Consider the following 23,957-nt stretch of genomic DNA (forward strand, 5'->3'; position numbering starts at 1 on the left):
CTTAAAAAAACAAAACAAAGTTGATCTGGCCTGAAGCTTCATAAAAAGCAAAATGGGAGGCCATCAATGCAGACCTAAGCAGTATCCTTGAAAAGATAAAGGGCACAGTTGAGCCGAAGCTTGAGAGGATGTGTAACATCATCTACGACTACGGAGCGGAACATTTTGGAGTAACAAAGAGAAAACTGGTAACACCGACAACGGAAATCAAGTACGGAAGGCACCTGGAAATAGAACGCTTGATACAAGAGAGGAGAGACATGATCTGATAGCAATTCCATCTGATATCCCACCCATTGAGCAGCCAGAACACCAAATGGATTTCTGAGCTCTCCGAAATTGAAGGAAGTGTCATCAGACCCAGGCCAGAACGCTGATCCTTATATATAAGAATGTTCCTAATGTTCTACGCTTCTTGTGGAAATTAATGAGAGTGGCATGCCCAAAGCTTAGCGCAGAGCTGGAGGAGTAATGATACCAAAAGATGGATGAATCCTCAAATATTAGCCATATTCGGCCCATAAGGCTCCTCAACGTAGAGGTCAAGATCTTCTTTAGCGTCATAGCCCAAAGGCTGACAAGCTATTTGTTGAAAAAACAAGCAGGTGGATACTTCGGTACAAAATTCCAGGAATTCCAGGGTTCTCTGGATGTTTAGAACACACTAGCATGATCTGGCACCAAATCTTATCAGCCAAGAGTGAGAAGAGAGATCTACATGTCATATCCCTGATCTCGCTAATGCACTTGGGTCGGAACCACATAGTGTCCACTGGGCAGCTTTCGGCTTCTTTAAAGTACCAGAGCCCATAAAAAATTTGATTAAAGCCTTCTTTAAAGATCTGCAATTCTGCTTCACCACACCTCATTTTACCACCATATGGCAGCATCTCGAAGTAGGCATCATGGCTGGCTGCACTTTCTCCCCACTAGCATTCACCATGGCGATGGATGTGATTATCAGAGCTTCAAAATGGGTAGGAGGTTGTGAGCGACAAAAGTTGGGGGTCGATTAACACCGATGGGGGCCTACATGGACGACATGACAACCCTGATGACAACAGCGCTATGCACCAGACTGTTGCTAGGTAAACTTGAAGAAAACATCACATGGGCCAGAATGAGGATGAATCCATCAAAATCAAGAAGCATCTCAAAAAGCAAAGGTGAGACATCTGACCATAGGTTCTACATAAATGGAGAACTCATTCCAAAAGTGTCTGAGAAACCTAGAAAAAGCCTTGGACGATGCTATGATGAAAACCTCAAAGACTGCAATAGATTTTTTTTTTGCGATTTATCTAACGATAATTTTTTGATAAATCTAACAATTATTTTTCATTACTTGATTAATATAATAAATTTAAAAACTAGTCATATTTATTTAATAGTCTTCCACAACAAAAAATAGCCGAGTCTGAACTGCTAATCTGCCTTTAACAGCCCCATATATCTCAAATAAAATTTGTGAAAGAGCTTGGTCCATTAAAGTAAAAGGAATATATCAATCTACATTAAGCTGTCCAACAACAAAATATAAGAAAACCAAAGTAAAATTTAAGTAACTTTCTGGAGGAATATCAAAACACTGTAAATTCAAGTTTAGCAGTCTATCAAAAAAGTATCTTTAAGTACCATAGTAGTTGTATCAATGTCTGTATGAAGTCAAAAACTGACAAACAAATAAAATAAAGTAAGTATAATTCAATAGTATTTCAATAATGTTTATTATTAATTTTCACACTGAACTGAAGTGTACTCTAATAATAAAAGAAATATTCTTTTCTCATTTCAAGTAAAATAAAGTTTGCTTTTAAAAAATAAAATAAAGGGCTTTTGAAAAAGGCATTTATAAACAATCTTAACAAACATTAACAACTGAACAGCTTTAACTTTCCTCTTTGTTCCCACTTTCTCTGGTTCAGTGAAGTAAACTCCACCATGTGCTGCCAGGATTCACTACCCTTAAGACGGAAAAAGCTGCGCAGGTTAAAATAAGACTACCGTAAGTGCTAGAAAAAGTGGACAGGATAAAATAGAAACGGTCCGTCACAATCTAAAAACAGCGTCTGGGTTCGTGTAGAAGGGGTCCAGTCCGAACCTATGCTAGATGACCGTGGGCGATTTTTTTCGCTTCAGCTTGCTCTTCAGGTGACTGCCTGCATTGACTGTGCGCAGCCACCTTCCTTACGACGCACGTTCTGCGAGTCGACATATTTACGTACTCAATGACGTTGATTACATCGACGAGTCGCCCCAGCCCTAGCGAGCATGATCAACTCCTATGTAGAAAGGGGTTAGGAGTCCCGAGATGTCTAAGCAACATCGGCCTGTATGGACATAGTTTAAATGCACCAAGAAAGGGCTGGAGATGACCCTCTCAGTGTCCGGAGACACATCTATACGGGCTGTTGGACCATCACTGACAACAGGACACCAACAGGCAAAGCACCACTCCAGCATGCTGACATTGTGGTCCACGTTCAACAGGGAAGAGGAGGTTTGGGTCAAGGTCACCCCAAAAGCTCTTCTCCATCTTTTCTAACATCCTTGACCCCCACCCCCAGTCCCCCTCCTCCTTCCTCCCTTCTACCAAGCCACTTTGTCAACTACAAAAAGATAGATGACATACGCTCCTCATTCTCTAACCCACTTTCTGAAATTACCTTTCCATCAACCACATCTTCATCCCCTACTCTATCCTTTTCCTCCCCTGTCTCCCAATCAAGTTCTTACCCTGGTAACTTCCTCCCGCCCAACCACCTGGCTTAATTTTATTTGCTTTTACTATCCTGAATTACTTGAAGGGGGTCAGTAGGGACCCTCAAAGTATGAAAACAGTCACTCCGCGGACTTTTCACTCAGTCCATTCAAAGAAATATGTTATTGAAACGTTGCGCTTCGTACTTCTTCTCTGTATGATGTCATCATGGAATCGCACTCTTCTCTCAGCCCCACCCAGCCGGTACCAGTCCAGCTTCCGAACCCACCACCCCGCTTCCCACCACCATCAGCACACCTCCACACCGAACACGACACCAAGCAGACATGTTGCTGAGCTAGCAGCTTGTTAGCTTCCACAGGCTAACCACAACAAACAACACTGAAGAAACACTGCAGCGTGGAGGGATGCAAGGAAGAGAATGTGTCCGTGCACATTACTCCTAAGAACGTTACTATTCGAGACCAGCGGTTACGCTATATTTCTTCTGACATGCTGTGTCGGTGTACTCAGTAAGGAGTAACATAGACGTTACTCGTTACTCTGTACAAAACACTAGCTGTATCCAAACATAACGTGACTTTCAGCTGTGTTTAACAGAGAGATCGTCAATGCGCCAGAATGAGACCGGTGATAGGCCTGGTCGCGTGTCACTCAAAGTGCAGTCAGCTAATCAGAGGATGGGCTCATTAATAATTAAAGAGGCAGGCGAAAACAGCCTGTTCTGTCTGGAGGGCCAGAGAGAGGCAGAAGAGAGGACATGGAAATACACATTGCAGCAGTTTTTTCGACTTTTAACCACTGATATATCATCTTAGGGGTACCAATACCTCAAATTAAGTCCCAGAAAGGTGTAAAATATGGGCCCTTTAAAGAGGCAAGAGTGAAGCCTTTCCTCAAGAAACCTACCAATCCATCTGAAGTAAACAACTACAGACCTGTCTCTCTTCTTTCTTTTCTCTCCAAAGCACTTTGAGTGTGCTACCTTTAAATCAACCTTCTTGATCCTCACCAGTCTGGTTTCAAGACAGGCCACTCAACTGAGAGTGCCTGAAATAAAAAACGATCCAATTCGAAGCTGGAGGCAAACAAATTATCGCTTTACATTGTAAGACTGTGAGGCAATTTGTTGTATCACCTGTTCGTATTTTAATCATCCAAAACTGCAGGATTATTAAATTCAGAGACAGCTGTGAAGTCCCCAATCTATAAAATTAAACAGAATTATTATTATATGTTATATGGTTGTGTTTGTACTGGGATGGTTTGGTTCCGTCGGTCGATCTGTGTAATACTGGAGTAATTTTAGTACAAAGATCACAGATCTATAGAATCTATATCAGCTGATCAGTCGTCATCAGGGGACAAAAAACTCTGATCACTGAACCCTTGTTTCCTCCTAATCCTTCCATTCGCATGCATCCATCACGCATGACTGCCACCACAGTATTTATCTATTTAGAGCCATCGGACCAAGTACTTCACACATCAGTGGAACCTAACCTCCACTCTGGGATATTATTTGGAAATGGAAGTTTGAAAGTGAATAGTTTTTCTTTATTTTTTGTGATTGATCTCCAGTGCGCCTGATGGCACAGTCATGTTCACTGTAACAACTTTACACACACTCGTCCTTGATAATACACGCACATTGATAGAAGATATTATTAAAAACGATTAATAACTCTGCTGTTTAATGGTATCTACGTAATTTGCTGCAAGTTGTTTTTTATATCTTTTCCAATTGAAGGTTATTATGGAAAAGTTATCCGAGCACAAATAACGCTGTTGGTTTTAATGTTAATGTTGAAGTGGATCAATAATCTGGATTCAGTTCACCACCTCACATCTCCAAAATGTTCCTACGCATGGGTCAGAGTGTGCGTAGAAGTGCGCACATTCTACCGTCAAGTTTGCTTTTATAAATCCCAACGTTTGCGTGAGAAGTTGCGTACGCCTCTTTCAGGCCCCATTTTGTGTGTACGCAATGGTTATAAATGAGGCCCCAAATCTTTATTTCCTCCCATCAGGATCTGAGTGTCTCAGGCTCTGCACTCTCCCTGCTCACGTCCTACCTCAAAGACCACACCTACTGGAGAGGATCTGTGTCAGAACCTTGTCCACTAACTACTGGAGTCCCTCAAGGTTCCATCCTGGGTCCCCTCCTTTTTTCCCCTTACACCAACTCTCTCGTTATTCACTCACGGCTTTTCTTAACACAGCTACGCTGATGACACCCAACTAATTCTCTCTTTTCCCCAGTCTGAAACACAAGTAGCAGCATGAATCTCTGCTTGTCTGACTGACATCTCTCAGTGAATGTCCGCACACCACTTAAAAATCAAGCTTGACAAGACTGAGCTACTTTTCCTTCCAGTGAAGGGCTCTCCCACCCATTACCTTACTAATAATAATACCAATAACTATATTTGTATAGCACTTGTCTAACACGGTTACAAAGTGCTTCACACAAACAAAATCCATGGCAAAATCAAGAATTAATTATAATAAAAGGTTTTCAGTTCATTTCAATTTTTAAGGGCCAAATCACAACATAATAAGTTCGAGACCTTAAATTTATAGAGAAACCCAAAAGTTCCCACAATGAGCACTTTTGCGACTCTGGAGAGAAATAACTCCCTCATTAACTGGAAGAAACCTCAACCAGAACCAGACTCAATGTGGGCGGCCATCTGCCTTGACTGGTTGGGGTGAGCAGAGAAAATGGGGAGGAGAGGAGAGATGGGTGGCAAAGAGGGAGTAGAGAAGAGAGAGAGATATGTAGATCAGGCGTCATTACCTCTGTGCCTTTTTAAAGGGGACATAGCATGCCCATTTTACCACAAGTTGATATGGTTCCTTGGGGTCTTAATGAAATGTCTGTAACATACTTTGGTCAAAATACCACAAGGATCATTTAAAACAGCACCTTTTTACTGTATAAAACAGCCCTCCACAGAGTGACCTGTTTTGAGTGCCTGTTCCTTTAAATGCTAGTGAGCCAGCTCCCCCTCCCCCTCTCCCTCCATGATTTTAAACGATATAAATTACATATTTTATATGATATAAATTATCAAATATGCATCCCATACTTTGTATTCCCTTCTGTTGTCCTGGAGTTTTAATTTTCCCAATCACATAATTAAATGTCCCCCTCTGCCCATCCACTACAAGCACACAGCAGACAGACAGAGAGAGAAAGAGAGGGGTGGGGGCTATGAAGACCATCATTTACCCCCAACCCCGACATTCAACGGGTACAACAACAAGCGGAGAAAGCAGAACACAGCCAGCAGTGTGGAAGACTTCCGCAGTGTTACAGTAGTGCTGAACACTGCGGAAGTCTTCCACACTGTTGGCTGTGTGGCGCTGACACAAATTCCAGCTCACGCATGGGAGAGCGAGCGGTCGCGCCCGAGGGGGATGAGGTGGGGGTGGGCCAAGGCCATGTGGGAGACTTCCAGTTCCTTGTTACGACCCAGGAAGCTCAATCGAGTCGCTCAAGCATGACGTTTCTGACTTAGAGGAACCATAACAAAACGCGTGAGTGTTTTTTTCCCAGAGTTTTTGGGTTGGTAGACATGCCAGATACCCACATTAACCTGTAGAAGCACTAACAAAGTGGAATTTGCATGCTATGTCCCCTTTAAACTAAATATCTACTCTCATAGGTAGCAGAGTCCAAGGCTGTCATATTTGAGAAACTACATAAATTGTGGTTGCAATAAAAGTAAGGAGTTAAAACAACACAGTCGTACCAGAATTATCAATCGCATGTTAAAAATGCTTTCCTATAAAAATATGGTTTGAGCAGTGATATAAAGATAGGTAGTGAGTTGGCAAGCCTGATCTCATCAGAGAGTTCCAGAGCCTCGGGGCCCTGACAGAGATGGGAATCGATTGTGACAGCTAGATTTTTAGCTGTTGTTTTAATGTTGGTTGCCAGGGGACCAAGAAATGATAAGGGTTTGCCTGCTAGCTGGTCGGGGCCGAAAATTATTTTAACTGTTTTATTGAATTTAACTGTAGGAAGTTAAGTGCCAGCCATTCCTTAATGGCAGATAGGCACTCTGTTAGGACACTCAAGCGGCCGACATGTCTGGCTTGAAAGACAAGTAGATTTGGGTGTCATCCGCATTTGAAATGATATATCCCATTAAAATGGCTGATGACGTTTCCTAATGGGAACATGTACAGCGAAAATAGGAAGGGACAAAGAATAGAACCTTGTGGCACTCAGCTAATCAGTGGAGCCAAGGATGAGATGTTATTTCCAGTGGAAACAGAAATTTGTCAATCTAAGAGAGAAGACTTGAACCATCTAAGGGCAGTTCCAGATATGCCGACGCATTGCGTTGGTCTATTGATGACAATGTTATGATCAATGGTGGCACTGAGGTCAAGGAGCAGTAATACAGAGCAATCACCAGCATCAGCAGACATCAATAAATCATTTCTAATTTTAAGGAGAGCGGTTTCCGTACATTGTCATTTGCGAAATCCAGACTGGAATTTGTCAAACATTTTATTATTGTCACACACAGCTAAAAGTTGGGTTAAAACCACCTTTTCAAGAATTTGGGATATGAAGAGAGGTTTTGAAATGGGCCTATAATTCTGTGGGAGTGATTGGTCAAGATTTGGCTTTTTCAGTAAAGGCTGAATGGTGGCTTTCTTAAAGGGGACATAGCATGCCCATTTTACCACAAGTTGATATGGTTCCTTGGGGTCTTAATGAAATGTCTGTAACATACTTTGGTCAAAATACCACAAGGATCATTTCAAACAGCACCCTTTTTACCCTGTATAAAACAGCCCTCCACAGAGTGACCTGTTTTGAGTTCCTGTTCCTTTAAATGCTAATGAGCCAGCTCCCCCCTCCCCCCCATGATTTTAAACGATATAAATTACATATTTTATATGATATAAATTATCAAATATGCATCCCATACTTTGTATTCCCCTTCTGTTGTCCTGGAGTTTTAATTTTCCCAATCACATAATTAAATGTCCCCCTCTGCCCATCCACTACAAGCACACAAGCAGACAGACAGAGAGAGAAAGAGAGGGGGGGGGCTATGAAGACCATCATTTACCCCCAACCCCGACATTCAACAGGTACAACAACAAGCGGAGAAAGCAGAATGGCGGGCTGACCTTATATATACAGTCTATGGGGCTGACCAGCGGAGAAATGCTCGCCCGTGTGAACAGCCAGGCGGCTGCGCGCTGAGAACGGCGCTGCGCTGCCTCGCAGCGGCGCTTCTGCGTCCGGTGTAACCCGGCGTAACTAGTGGGGGCTCTGTGTGTTTGTGCCAGTGTTACAGTAGTGCTGAACACTGCGGAAGTCTTCCACACTGCTGGCTGTGTGGCGCTGACACAAATTCCAGCTCACGCATGGGAGAGCGAGCGGTCGCGCCCGAGCAACTGCTGCAGCCTCCCAGTCCCAACGATCCAGACAAATGCCACATGTGAGTGAATCGCGGGCTGACCAGCGGAGAAATGCTCGTCCCGTGTGAACAGCCAGGCGGCTGCACGCTTGGGAACGGCGCTGCGCTGCCTCGCAGCCTCGCTGCGTCCAGTGTAAACCCGGCGTAACGAGTGTGGAGGGACGGGGGGATGAGGTGGGGGGTGGGCCAAGACCATCTAGGGAGACTTCCAGTGCCTTGTTACGACACAAAACCCAGGAAGCTCAATCGAGTCGCTCAAGCATGACGTTTCTGACTTAACAAAACGCTCAAGTGTTTTTTTCCCAGAGTTTTTGGGTTGGTAGACATGCCAGATACCCACATTAACGTGTAGAAGCACTAACAAAGTGGAATTTGCATGCTATGTCCCGCCAGAAGAAAGGGAGCAATTAATAATTCTAAGATGGCTAGGGCCAATAATACTGATTACTTCCCTTAGGAGTTAGGTGGGTAGGATGTTGAGAAGGCTGGAAGACGAAAGCGTGTGTGACACACTGTCAATAAGATCAGACAGAGAAACTTACTAAGAAGAATGGGATGGGCAGGATGTTCTGCGATATTTGGGATGACAGTGGTAGCTGATACAATGTTAGTTTTAATGTTTTTGCTTAACAACAGACAAAAACTTTTCAGTATTTGAAGTGGCTAGCAGGGCATAAGGAGCAGGGTTTATGAGTCTATTGATTGTGTTAAAAAGGAATCTTGGATTATGGTGATAGTTTTGAGAAATAGTTTCCAGTTGCTATTTTACTTTTATCATTATTATTCTGACTATTATAGGTAGTGGACATGCAATTGGTCTTATGTCCATTTAAGATGCATGAGCTTTTAATAGTTTTGATGGTTTATTTGGTCAACGTGGAGAAGGGAGTCAAACTTAACACAGAGATGGTCAGAGACAAATATGTCTTCTAAGGTCAAGGAATTGGCCGAGGGTAAAAACTAGATCTAATGTGTGGCCGCGGTTATGAGTTGGACCAGTCACATGTTGGAATAAATTAAAAGACTCTTTAATGTTTAAGAATTCAGTTGCAAAACCATTGGTTAGGTTATCAATGTGGATATTAAAATCACCAACAATGATGGCTCTGTCAAAATTTAAAATAATGAAAGATAAAAGTTCAGAGAGTTCAGGTGCAAAATTAACATTTGGTTTGGGAGTGCGATAAATTACTAGGCCAAGGACCGGAGCAGTGCTACAAATTTTGAAAATAGCAGCATCAAAACTACAACATTTCTCTGTGGTAATAGAGCAGCAAGTAAAGCATTTATTTAAAACAACAGCTAGGCCCCCCCCCATTATCCCTGGGAGTGCTTAAATATTCAAAGTTTGTTGGGCAAAGCTCTAGCAGCTGGGTGTGATCTCCAGGAGACAACCAGGTCTCAGTTAGGAATAAAAAGTCTAAATTGGATGAAGAAATAAGATCATTCAGTATAAAAGACTTATTAGAAAGGGACCTTACATTGAGGAGGGCTAGTTGCACAGGTATGCTCTGGCCAGCAGAGGGGGATATGGGGACAGAGATTAGGTGATAAGACATGTGAGCTGTATTTATAGGTTTTTTGTTTGGCCTATTGTTAATAACAACAGGGATATCAATCAATCAATCAAATTGTATTTGTATAGCCCATATTCACAAATCACAATTTGTCTCATAGGGCTTTAACAAGGTGTGACATCCTCTGCCCTTAACCCTCAACAAGAGTAAGGAAAAACTACTAAAAAACCTTTTAACAGGGTAAAAAGAAGGTAGAAACCTCAGAGAGAGCCACATGTGAGGGATCCCTCTCCCAGGACGGACAGAAGTGCAATAGATGTCAAGTGTAAAGGAGAACATCAGAAAGATAAAGGTTTTAGCAGCATTGATTAGAATAAACAGTTTGTAGCATAATGGAAGGTCAATGAATTGATGGCTTATTGTCAGTAAAGGTATCTGGATATAATAAGTACCGTGAGAATTTTAAAACCGAGATGATTTGAGCCTGACTGAGAATATGTATGGGATTTGTTATTGGTTGAGAAATAATTTAATAAGAAGTTGAAAAGGTGTTCAAAATCCTTCTTGGTGAGCTCAGACTGCCGACAAGCTGTGTCATTGGCTCCAACATGAACTATCACTCGGGGTAATGGACGGAGGGAGTGAACACAATAGCCTGGGAGTTTTCCAAGGATGGCTGTGACTGGGGATGCAATGAGTGACAACATTGAAGAAGTGGACTTTCCTAATTATGGAGTGTTTGTGAGGAAAAAGAGGGCAACTGTCTGGCGATGCTAGCGGAAGTGAGCCAGCAGCAGGGCAGGTAGCAGCGCAAACTGTCTGAAACTGAATATCCTGGGATCTAATCTGTGAGATCTGACACATTGCTACAGGGATTGCGTTTGTAAACTAGAATATTACCTGTTCGAGTATGAGAAACGTGGTGATGATAGAAGTAGCTGAGGAGTGAGCCATCTCGCTTCCTTCCTATCTCTGACAGTCGCGCATGTGCAATAGCGACAAACATAGCACAATGGCGGCATCCGATGCAACACCATCACGAACCAGAAAGTCCAAAGTATGGAAGTAACTACCTGCAATATTTGTAAGGCAGACCTTGCTTACCATGGTAGCACGTCTGTTATACACAAGCATTTGAAGAGGAGGCACGTTCGACATCTGAACGTCAACGATGCAGACTCGCCTCGGTAAGATAGCTTGTTATCTAGCTTGCTATATATAGACGGAGGTGTCTTGGCTTTTAACACCAGCTAATGTTAATGTTAAAAGCCAAGACAACTCCGTCACACCTGTGTGCAGGATTCTAGAATCCATTTAAAAAATATGGTTTGAATGTATATTTATTTAATGGCAAATTTGTGTTCAAAAGAGTAATGTTATCCTTTTGCCTGACAACGTCTTTTTAAAATCACATTTATGCAGTCCGAAGAAGAGTACAGGTACCATGGCTTTCTGCAAAAGATTATTAAAAAACATTTTTGAATGAAGTATTGATCTTTATTGTCTTTATTGTTAGTCATCACTTGCCGAAAACAACCTCAAGCTAAATTTAAAAGTTGATGGCTAAATAAGATTATTTGTATGATTCATAATCCGATTAGCCGACTAATCGTTTCACTAATCGATAGATTAATCGACTATCAGAATAGTCGTTAGTTGCAACCCTAGTCTGAAACTACAGGGATTGCGTTTGTAAGCTAGAATATATTATCACCACCGACAACTCTGTTGTAGCCCCCAGCCAGACTGGAAGGAACCTGGGTGTGACACTTGACAGCCAAATCTCCCTTACCGCCAACATTGCTGCAACAACCCTATCGTGCAGATACATGCTGCACAACATCAGGAGAATACATCTCCTTTTTACTCAGAAAGCGGAATAGGTTCTGGTCCAGGCTCTTGTCATCTCAGACTAGACTACTGCAACTCCCTCCTGGCTGATCTGCCTGCTTGTGCCATCCGACCTCTGCAGCTCATCCAGAATGCAGCAGTTCGACTGGTCTTTGACCTAGCTAAGTTCTCTCACACTACACCGCTCCTCCACTCCCTTCACTGGTTACCAGTGGCTGCCCGTATCCGCTTCAAGACACTAGTAATTTTGTAATGTGCTGCAAATACATCGGTCTCAGTCTACATACAGGACATGGTTAAACCTTACACCCCAGCCGGTCCACTCCGCTCTGTATTGGCCAATCGGCTCCCTCACTGCGAAGGACACCAAGCCACTCAACAAAATCACAACTGGTTGCGGTCATGGCTCCCAAATGGTGGAACGAGCTCCCCATTGACATCAGGATAGCAGAAAGTCTACATATCTTTCACCACAGGCTAAAAACAAATCTCTTCCGACTATACCTTGGTGTAATAACCATAGTCAACTCTGATGTTGAAGAAAAAAATTTAATAAAATTGATAAAGTTAAAAAGGCACTTGTGAAGACCATCATCATCTATCCCTGAACCCCTACAATGAACAGAGGATACAACAATGGTGTCTGATCTACTGAGTGGGCCACATGGCTTTCATAGTACTGCCATACAAGCCAGTAGCCATTCAGATTTACCTTTAGCCTCAGCGTACCTTTAAGATTGGCCTGTATCGTTGATTACAAGGCCAAAACACTTGATGACACAAAGGTGCAGAACTGAAGTTATGTCCCTAAGATCCGCTAACACCTTCTAACATCTACTGGTAGTTGGGAACTTAAATTCTGCAGAAGACCTTTAAACGTACAAGGGATATTCAGTGTCTCTTCCTATATTCTGAAATATGAGCTTAATAAATCATCCTGAGCAATTAATCAACTACAACATAGAAGATTTTATTGTTGTACTCTGTAACGAGTCCCAAACAAAAAACGAAACCGCGGTCTAGATGTTTTGCGATACACGAAGACGGAACCACGACACATCTTCCTGCCCAAGCCCACATGCTGCTGCAGGTGCAGCCTGTTGTGTATGTGTCTAATCACAATCCAATTCAATCACAACCCCACATAATCTGAACCAACAAAGAAGTGACTAGCATCTTCAGAGCAAAGAGTGTGGAGGTCGTAGAGGATTGTCTGTTTTATCTTTACAAAAGTGTGTTGTAAAGTCTGTGTGCTGTCACCTTTCTGAAGTCATCTGGTGGATTATTTATTCCTGCGGGGATTTCCTGGAGCCGCCGGCCAGCATATGCCCGACTGACTGACCGACTTGAATATCGACGGTACCGTGAGTGCCCTCAACATATTGTATATAGGAATGCTGTTGTTATAGAAGCAAAACTGATGCTTTCCTTTCTGTTTACTTGCTGAGAGTTGTTGGTTTATGAAGATCTGCAGTAAAACCCAGAACGGATTATTTTTGTTATTTTTGCATCTGTTTTTCGTTCTTTGAACTGGATTGAACTGAACTGTGTTTGTGAACTTGTGGCGGAGACTGAAACAAACTTTGTAAATATACAGATTGAACTGTGGACATTGAGACTGTGGGAGACAAACACGCACACACAAACCCTCACCTCTTTCCTATTCTTTGGTTACTTTTGGTTATGTAGTTTTATGTGAATTCAAGTCCAACATGTTCTTTAGTGTTCTTTTCTTAACAGCTCCAAATGTTGGGGTTTTAATAAAACCCAGAAATTTCCCCCCACTTTTTCTTACGTAACCACTGCACCGCCCCTCAAAAAATAAATTAAAAAAACGAGGTGTGAAGTGTTTGAGTCCACAAAACACTTTTGGAGTTTCAGGGGTAAACAGTGTTGCAGCCAAATCCAATACAATTGAAATAACTGGTGACCACATCCTCAAATGAAAAAAAATGGGGAAAAAACATAAAATGTCTCCATAATGCTCCTGTGGTGTCATCCAATTGTCCATAAGCCCCAATATTGAAATTCGACTCTAAACTGCATAATTTACACCATGTTTTTGGCCTAAATGACCGCTGATATCTTCCTCAGAAGCCTCGTTCACATTCGCATGCACTCACTCACTGCACACAAGCTCTCGCCCAAGGGTGCACGCGGGGTGTGTGGTAGCATTGCTGCTTCCGGAAGCATCGCTGCATAGCTGCAGTTACTGCTGTGTATCCTCATCTGCCCTTTTGGGTGAGAGCATAGAGGCGCAAGCTTGTGTGGTGTCTGCACACACCGACGTGAACGCAGCTCCAGGAAGGAGGATATCAACGGACATTTAGGCTAAAATCATGGTGGAATTGACACCGTTTCCAGTCAAATTTGAATGTCGGGGCTTACAGACACTTGGATGACACCACAGGAGCAGTATGGAGGCATTCATGGTTTGAAGACGTGGTCCCCAGTTACTTCAATTGTATTGGACTTGGCTGCAATGCTGTATTTTCATTTTTCGGTGAACTATCCCTTTAAGTCATGCTGTTGACAAATTTTGGTCTTAGGAAAGAGCCCTAATGTCCCACACCTAGGTTGTTAGTCTTTTGCCCGATAATGTTTCCCTTGTCATTAGATAGAGGGCAACATTTGTATAACTTTTTAACAGTTATACAAATGTCAGAAGACTCTGCACAGACAAGCTTCATATGGAGTATGAAGCTGACTCTCTGAAAGACTTTCACAGGATCAATGCTGAACTGTAAGTGTGAACATTTTCATATTTGTTCAAGTGAACTTAACTTTATCTCTTATTTAATATCCTGTCAGTTTTGTCAAAAATAAGAATAAACTATGAATAGCAAAAATCTACATATATTATTTACCCTGGGGTTTAACAACACATTTTGCATTCAATATGTATGTGTGTTATTATCATAAAACAAGTATATTATTATAACACAGGTGCAGTGTAATGCACTTACAAGCTCATATCAGAGCTCCCTCAGCTCCAGTTGAACTTACCATCTGATGTTGTCTTTTTCTTCAGTGAAGCCTGCTCCAGCTAGCTTGCTGGTGCCTTCACTTAGGTAACCCACAAAGTAGTTGCTGAAGTGGAAGGACACTGCATTCTCATAAGCATGCAGCCACCTGTACATCACACCAGATACAAAAACACACAGAGAATGTTTCCTCCAACTGAAAAACATTGATCACTTTACCACTTGAACTTAAATCATCTTTAAAGATGTTGGCTTAAACTCCACTGAGTTTAGGTTAAATGCTTCATATGCACAGATTATGTGAACAGCTTAATCTGATTATTCCCACTTCCTGCATTAACCTAATTTCAAAAATATATCTATAAACACAGGAAGTTCTAATGGAATGGGGAATTTCACATAATAATAGCCCATTTACAACCATATTAGCACACAAGAAAAAAAAGACCATATTAAGGCTTTTGTATGTTTAAGCAGAATAACTAACTGTATATAAAGGATGGTTGACTTGACAACTCTCAAAAGTGAGGGGATGAAAATGTAGAAAAATCCCATATCCCGCAATGTTCAAGAAAATATTAATATAATTCCTGAATCTGTCCCATGATCCAAAGCGAAACTGATTTTGCTTTCGAGGGCTCTGTGTTCACATATGTACAAAGAATTATGACTGATCATTCTGAGTTCATTTAGAGGGCTGAAAGGGATCAAGAGTGATAAGTGGTGCAAACATCTTTCAGACCCATTTTGTGCAAATGCGACGGTTATAAATAAGGCCCCAAGTCTTACTATAATCACACTTCAGCAGTAAGTGAAGAAAATGCTGATAATTTTAACTCTGAAAAAAGCCTTACCTTTCTCAAATGTGTCTTCGAAGCAGGGGAAAAAAACATGGTCTGTTTTCAAAACAGTGTATTATAAAAAGGTGATGTATTGACAAAACTTAACGACAAAAATAAAATAAAAATCTCTTACTTCTGCGTGACTGTGTTTCCATAGATGGGTATGAACAAAGGGAAGAGGTAAGGGCCGATGCAAGTTGAGACCAGCAAACAGATCTGACTCTTCAGGAGGCTAAGGAATGAACTCTGCATCCACGCCCAGCTCTGAGGAAAGAAACCACCTAATTTGTTCTACAGGGCACTATACAGTAAGAAAAGCAGGTGCACAGTGAAAGCTCGGAGTATCAACTACTCACCGGTTTTCTGCCTTCAATAGCAATCATATAACTGGAGAAGCTGATCCAAGGACCAAATACAACAGTGCCCACAAAGAAAAGATAGCCCAGGAACTCAGCTGGGGAGGGGAGGCTGTTCACTGCACCTCTGTCCAGGTCAAATGCCAGAGAGATGGCCTTCATGGCCACCACCATCTGAGAGCCTGACACACGCACACGCACACACGCACACGCACACGCACACAGTAAAGTTACGATACTGGCAGTTGGTAACTTAAATTGTGCAGAAGACCTTCAATCTTACAAGGGATATTAACCATCTTGTCCTGTATTCTAATATGATTGTAGCTGGATGCAGCCAGTGACTACTAGTAACAGGATAGCTGACAAGAAGGGAAAGACCTTATGACAGAGAGGAAAGACAGTTGACCGAAGGGAATAGACCCCACTGGGGCTGGCATGGGTTAGCTACCCGTGCTGGCAGGATCCAATGCCATTTGGTATTTGGAGACACCCACTAATGGCTACGAAAGCGACTCACTAACGGATCACATGGCTAATGACCCTGGAATCGAAACGACAAAGAGGACAGCAAGCAAAATATAAGCTAATATGGCAAAAGAATCTGACAAGGAGTTCCAGTTGTGTCCCTGTGGCTGGAGGAAAATAACATCGGCAAAGGGCCCAAAATACACCAAGGAAAGAAGAAGTGCTTGATCGAAAGAGAGCAGGGATCTTGCATTGATCAGTACTTTCTAAGAAGTCAATCAAGACGAGTGAAGTCCAGCAAACTGGGCATCAGCCCCCTGAATCTGAGGAAGTTAACTCTAGCACAGAGGCAGTTTAAGAAGACAGTATAGAGTTGACAGCCAGGAAAACCAACAAGGGAGAAGAAGGCAAACCAACTAACTTACTCACATATAGCATAGTTAGTTGAGGTAATAGCAAATTGTTACGGACCAGCAAAAAAAGAATGCTGTCTGTCGTCTGACTGATTATGTTAGTTACCTCTGCCAAGGAGGTTATGTTTTCTGTAGTGTTTGTTTGTTTGCAGGATTACAGAAAAACTACTTGACGGTCATGTTTAGGGGACTGATAATTATGAGTGTGTGCAATTTGGTGCAGATAGAAAAAATCCAGATTTAGTCTATATGTGGTTTCATAAGGGGACTCAGTATTTCCCTTGGAATTAATTCAATGTATGGCGGTAACTGGGGTGCATTAAGGTCACTCTCACACACAACAAATTCCGAGTGACAGGTGTACAGACTAAAGAGTGAAAGATAAGTTCTCTGATGAGAGAAGGAATTCCATTGATGCCAAAATAGCAGCAGAAACTATGAGGCCTGACTGACTGCCTGAGTAGGAAAAAACAAGAGTGAGCACGCTGCATATAGCACTGCAAATAACGCTGCACACACCCGGTTAGACATCTCTTACGTTATTATGAAAAGTGCAAAATATATTTTGGTTCATTATGAAACTTTGGCAGGACAAATTAGAATATGGCAGGCCTCTAGACTAGATAACTAAAGGGAAACCCTGGGACTGTTGGACCTTGACGGAGGTATGCTTTTATGATTTGTTATCGTGTCTTGTTATTTATCAATGACACTGTGAAATAATTGTACACCCAAATACTGAATGAAAAGATTACTTGTAGTCTCAAGAAGCGTTTTAACATGAAAATCCCAAACACACAAAACTCACACACAAGAGTTTGTCAAAAAGAAAGACTTTGACCTTGGTACAGTATGTCCCCTGACTCAAACCCAACAGAGCCTTTGGAGGGTTTTACACCAGAAAGTAGAGCAACAAACCTAAGAGCAGCTGAAAAGAATCATCATCATCATCATTAAAATAGCCTCTCACCATAGTCCCACAGGATTCTGACAGAAAGTTGGTAGGTTAGGTGGGGGGAATGAGTACAGCTACTGTATGTTGCTATTGCTATGGACAGCTCCTTTGGATGATTCTTCAACTGCTGCTTGTTGATTTTTAAGCCACCTGTATTGCCTGTGCATGGTGGGTGTGGAACATCTGAAGTTTAATTTCAGTGCCCATTTAACAGGTTAGATCGGCCACACTGCCTGCGGGACAGACATGACTTAAGCCACACTGCTGTGACGTGTAATGCAGAATTTTGATCTTTTTTCACATATGAACACACAGTTCCCAGCAAACATACAGTGAAAAAAACAGTTAATAGTCATATTAATATAATATTAGCAACATTACATGAGAATGACACCTTTCATTATACATTCACTGCTAAGTAGTTTTCTGTATCTCCCTTTCTCATTGATTAATCTGACCACGGGAAGAAGGTCAACCTCTACGGTGAGCAGGGGGAAAACCGTTGCCCACAAAGCTGCAAGATTTCAAAATGTAAATGTATTTATATAGCAGCTTTACCAGTCTTATCAACTTAAAGCAATTACAATACAAGCTGCATTCACTCATTCATATATCGCAAAGTAGTATCTCTGACATAACGACAGAACTGTAGAAAACAGGAAGAGGAACTTTCTCAGACCAAATGAAGGAATATTTACCTCTTATCTTATGCCAGGTCACCATGTCAATTAACTGCAGCTCTCTGAAATGAAGAGGGAGAAAATGTATACAATAGAAGAATTATACAGGAAATACTAGAATATCTGCAGACTCCATTATCAAAGTAATTCAAGGGGAATTTGGACACAAATACAGAGGGACTTGTGAAACTGCTCAATGAAGTAAATGGTAAATGGACTGCATTTATATAATACTAATTTATTCTCATCGACTACTTAAAGTGCTTTATAGTATACTGTAAGTCACATTCACACACACATTCATACAACACATCTACATGCAATTATTTTCCTTTCACACACTACCAGTACAGCTGTCAGGGGCAACTTTGGGGTTCAGTGTCTTGCACAAGGACACTTCGGCATGTGGACTGGAGGAGCCAGGGACCAAATCACTGAACGTCTGGTTAGTGGACAACTCATTCCACCTCCTGAGCCACAGTCCACAAAGCATAGCTGAAAATGATAGAGGAACTGTTCATTTTGATAAAAGCTCCACATTTGGCACATGTTGATAGATATACTGGAAACAACAATGGATATTGCGCCATCGAGAATAGCCTCTTTTTGGTGGTTGGTCAAACGTTCCTCTCCCATTGGACCCATGTGTAACAACAGACATGATCTAGATACTAGTGTCTCGGCACCGTTCTGCACTACAATGAAACATGCACTCACAATTCTATGGACTTTTCCAAAGTAACTGTATTTGATTCCTTTGGTTTATCCAATTTTTCAGAACAGTTCTATTAGTCTAAATGCTAGTAGACATGCTACGTTGGGAGGGTTACTTTAAAACTATAAATAACTGTTTACAAAATACATGCCCTTACCTGTAACTTGTAACTTATTCCATTACATCACTAAAAGTGAGTAATGTATTTTGAATGCTTTCGATTATTTTGTCTTTTACCTTGTCTTATTACAGAGCTAGTAGTCAAAATGTCAACAATTTTTTCTTTCTTTCTTCCTTAAGGATGCCTGTGAGCACCAGGCTTACCAAAGTAGCCCTGACAGCCTCCCCCAGCCTGTCTCTAGCCTGTGGTCACCACTAGTGGCATACTACAAAGATTTTTGCATTGTTTTCTCACCCAATAAGGAGGTAGATGAGGATGACAACCGAGAGGAAGGGGCCTCTGGTGCAGGAGTCTCGACTGAAGAGCAGAGCAAGGTAGCAGAGTGCACTGAGCAACAGCACCCACAGCATTTGGGACTCAAAAAAGAGGTAGAGGCTGTACATCCCAGCCAACACTGAAACTACATGCTTCACAGTGGACAAACCTCCTGAGGAAAACAGACAGGAAACATATAATTACAAGTCCAATAGTTTCAAACAGCCTCTCACCTCAAAAACATTTTAGGAGGCCAATATTGTGTGTGTGTGTGTGTGTGTGTGTGTGTGTGTGTGTGTGTGTGTGTGTGTGTGTGTGTGTGTGTGTGTGTGTGTGTGTGTGTGTGTGTGTGTGTGTGTGTGTGTGTGTGTGGAATCAATGTGTGCGCGATCAGATTTGTGAGCATGTAAAAAATCTGTAATGTGTAATTAGGTTTGTAAGTGTTTTGCGATTTGTACATGTGCACACAAATCTGCAAATTTTGTGCATAGATCTGTGAATGTGTAGATGAATGTGTGTGGGCTTAGATCTGTGAATGTGTAGATGAATGTGTGTGGGCTTAGATCTGTGAATGTGTAGATGAATGTGTGTGGGCTTTTCTCTGCAAACATAAAGACAAATCTGTGAATACGTGCAAAGATCTGTAGATAAACCATACATAGATATTAGTGGCTGAAAGGGTAAGTCTCTGCAAAATACACATGAAAAAGGGACAAAAAATACCTCTGCTCAGGGTAGAAAAGATATTGAGAATACAGGCAAATCCCTACATGTATTTGCAGATCTCCCACAGCAGAAGTGTAGTAAAAATCATGTGTAAAAGAACAGCTAATTGACTTGTCTGTATTTCCAGCTCTTGGAGTAAAACACATATCCTTTTCACTAATATCTTGTGTACACAGATGTATATACAAATTAACACATCTATGGACACATTTACAGATTTGTCTACAAATTCATATATCTACACACATTGCAAATGTCAATACATTTTTTTTATTAAAAACACATTTAGGAATCTGATTACGCAAACACAGATTCTAAATGCACATTTGCAGATTCCTGTTGGCATTCGCAAATCTCAGAATGCATTTATGGACTCTTTCACACATTTACAAACATGTTACACAACTCTCCACACAAATAAAATTGCAACATAACCCGTAGAGTTTGTGTTGATTCTAGACAGTTGTAATAAATTAAAATCGAAGTAACTAGTTTGAAAGGTATCTTTTATCTATTTCATTGTCATTAGATTTTTATGTGACAGGGCAGAAGAGCAGCGGTCTGTGCTGAAACTAAGATAAATCATATCTGTATGTCATTCAAAATTTTGCTTTCAACTCTGTCAATGGCAATAACAGTAAAGACGAGGCTTCATGTGGAAGTTGCTACTGGTTTATTGTTACTCACCAAGTGTGAAGCACAGTCTGCAGATGAGGCAGAGCAGCATCAGTCTCCAGACCTGCTGCAGGCCTTGCTGCACTGTAGTTAGACCACAGCTCTCAGCCAGCTCGTACCACACCAGCAGCCTGCTGGACATATCCATCCTGCACGCACACACACACTTTCTGCATGAAACTGAGGCAAATTGAGAAATAAATCATTCTATCTTAAGGATTATAAACATACAGAAATTACAGGAAATAAACACATGCCTAATACAAATACTGAGTTTACAAAATATTCATGACATTGTGATGGAGTAAAATATATTACTCATTTGTCCAATTGATTTCGATTAAGGCTGCAAATACTATTTTGACCATGAATCAACTGGATTGTTATATGTTGTCATGAGGTGTTTTTTGACCAAAACAAGGGACAATCTGAAAGTAAACATTCAACCACTGAATAAAATGATTTTACATATTAACATCTCTGACCTGGACTACTTTCAGACCTCACGATACATTTTACCCAGCGACATAATTAAAATATTCTCCATAGAGAGAGTAAAACTGGGCTAACTTTAACTTTTCAGCCTTTGTAAACTCTAAGATCTAGCAGCTACTGCACATCGTTAACCAATTTAAATTTAGTTGCTTTCAGAAATGTGGGTTAGTGAAGTGAAGTTTTAGTGGTTTAACTGCAACACAATTCTGAGTAGACTGTGGCAGAGCAGAAATGAACGGACCCGAGGAGAAGTAAAGTTAGCTGGGAAGCTAACCTGAGCAGAGAAAGAGGCGAGTCGGCTTCTCGCTAGAGGTTCTTCTTCTTCTTCTTCTACTTCTTCTTCTACTTCTTCTTCTTCTTGGCTCCACACGCATTCCTTATTTCCTGGTGAAAGACTCGTGTAATGGCGCATTACCGCCACCTACTGGATTGAAGTGTCTCCTCCCAATATCAGGCAGAGATGAGCTGTGAGGAAGAGTAAATACCTCTGCCAAGGAGGTTATCGTCTTTGTGTGTTTATTTGTTTGTGTTTTGTTCTTTCGTTTGTTTGTTTGTTTGTTTGATTGTTTGTTTGTTTGTTTGTTTTAAATCTGGATCTAGTGAATTTAATATTTTTAAAAAAATTTAGAATATTTATATCGCGGTTTTCTAGTCTTGATGAACACTTAAAGCACTTTACAGTACAGTTCTACATTCACACAGAAATTCATACAGTGCATCTATGTGCAGCACTTTTCTCTATGAAAAGGGGCAATTTGAGGTTCAGTATCTTGCCCAAGGACACTTCTACTATGGATCATCACATCCTACCACAAAGACTGGAACAATAAATTGGCTTCAAAGGAATGATGAGTCATCTATCTGCACTAACTTTCCCAATTCCTCAGGGGTCTGTGCTTGGCCCAATTATATTTACCTTATGTATGCTTCCATTCGGACACTTTATCAGGAAACACTGTACATTTTCATTGTTATGCACATTATACCCAGATATAATTATCGATGAAACCAGAAGAAGAATCTCTAATCTAAAAAAAAAAAATGAAGTTATAATACTTGGTTCTGAGAGTTATCTTTGATCCACATTTGTACTTTGATTCAATTTTAAAATAAATTTCAAGGACTGCCATTATCCACCTATGTAATATTGCAAAAAGGTGGCACGTACTGTCTCAAAAACATGCTGAAAATATGAGTCCACACCTTCATTACCTCCAGACTTGACTAGTATATTTCCCTAAAATCAGGCTCTACCGATAAGTCTTTAAAGACTCTGCAGATTGTCCAAAATGCTGCAGCTGACAAGTACCAGGAAGAGGGATCACATTTCTCCTGTAGAAATATAATTTAAAATTCTCATCCTCACCTACAAGGCACTTAATAATATGGCACCATTATACCTTAAAGCTGATAGTACCATATCACCCCACTAGAGCACTGCGCTCCCAGAATTCAGGCTTACTTACTCATCCCTAAAGTCTCTAAAAGTAGAGTCGGAGCCAGAGCTTTCAGCTATCAAGCTCCTCTCCTGTGGAATCATCTCCCACTTTCAGTTCAGGAGGCAGACACCATCTGTACGTTTAAGAGTAGGCTTAGAACCTTCCTTTTAGATATAGTTTATAGTTAGAGCTGGTTCAGGTCTCACTTGGACCGGCTCTGATTGTCAGGGGAAAGATGGCACATGCAGATTCTCTTTCCTCCTCTTCCTCTTCATCACATTAATGTCTCATCAATGCATGTTACTGACTTGTCTTTTTCCCTGGAGTCTTTGAGCTTTCATTTGCAGATCTAGGATCACTGCTGCGACCACATCGCAAATCGTGACGGTGGATCGTGATAATGGCTCACGATTGTGGATCGTGGTGGCAGCTGATTTCGAAATAAATCATGAAGGTAAGACCTTCTAGTTACGATACATTCAAAATGTCGATGGGTTAGGTCAATGGTGTCAAGAAAAAATATTATCACGATAATCATAATGGTAATGAAATGATAAACACAAACCGCAATAAATAATATCAAACAAACAACTTTATTACTTAATCATATTAGTCATATGAGTGCACTTCGTGTTGTTTATCATTTATATAGACTCAGAGTAGATCTTAAATACAATCCTAATTTATCCAAATGATGGGTTAGACCTTGAGAACTGGACTTTATGTATGGGACATTTCCTAATAGACTTTAAAAGTTTTCTTAATTATAGTTAGCTGAACTTTCTGATTTTTATATTTCATATACTGTAAGGTATTCAATTCCTGGCTTCCAACTTGAGTGATTGGTTTGTGTAACAAAATAATTCTCCACTTTTTGTCCAGAATCCTTATGTGCATTGATATTGATAAAAGTGATAATTGTTTTCTGATTCATATTAGAAAAATTGGAGTTTCCAACAATTGTATCGTAGAAGGAATATATTGAATGTTTATTCTGAGTTCCAAAAGAAATAGCTTTGATTACCACTTGAAATTCTATCAAGGTAACAGGAAAAGTTTTACATCTCAGAAATCCCTCATAGCTAAAAGTTTAGCTTCATCACTTACGCAAAATACGCAAAAATTATAATATATAGCTGTCAATCCAATGTTTTCAATATAATGATTCGTTCTTATAGCTGTGCTCAAAGCACAATTTGCTGCTGTTAGAGTCTGTTGCTGAAATATAGACAG

At 41.0% G+C, this 23,957-nt stretch overlaps 1 protein-coding gene across 3 annotated transcripts in view; it reads right to left on the minus strand.

Annotated features, from left to right (window-relative positions):
• Positions 1 to 21,650, minus strand: part of LOC118111054 (protein-serine O-palmitoleoyltransferase porcupine) — a 31,272-nt gene extending 9,622 nt beyond the window's left edge. The window contains exons 1-7 of one of the 3 annotated variants that reach the window (XM_035159337.1): positions 21,560 to 21,650; positions 20,803 to 20,939; positions 19,369 to 19,561; positions 18,257 to 18,300; positions 15,723 to 15,904; positions 15,500 to 15,630; positions 14,547 to 14,672 (exon numbers count right to left, since the gene is read on the minus strand). In XM_035159337.1, coding sequence (XP_035015228.1) covers positions 14,547 to 14,672; positions 15,500 to 15,630; positions 15,723 to 15,904; positions 18,257 to 18,300; positions 19,369 to 19,561; positions 20,803 to 20,938 — 812 coding nt within the window. In that variant the 5' untranslated portion in view covers position 20,939; positions 21,560 to 21,650. Of the gene's footprint in view, positions 1 to 14,546; positions 14,673 to 15,499; positions 15,631 to 15,722; positions 15,905 to 18,256; positions 18,301 to 19,368; positions 19,562 to 20,802; positions 20,971 to 21,526 lie in introns of all 3 variants that reach the window. The other 2 variants (XM_035159339.1, XM_035159338.1) reach the window with 2 other exon arrangements.
• Between the last annotated feature and the right edge of the window lie 2,307 nt (positions 21,651 to 23,957).

This window comes from Hippoglossus stenolepis, chromosome 6 (genome assembly GCF_022539355.2).
Source record: "Hippoglossus stenolepis isolate QCI-W04-F060 chromosome 6, HSTE1.2, whole genome shotgun sequence".
In the NCBI taxonomy this organism is placed as follows: Eukaryota; Metazoa; Chordata; class Actinopteri; order Pleuronectiformes; family Pleuronectidae; genus Hippoglossus; species Hippoglossus stenolepis.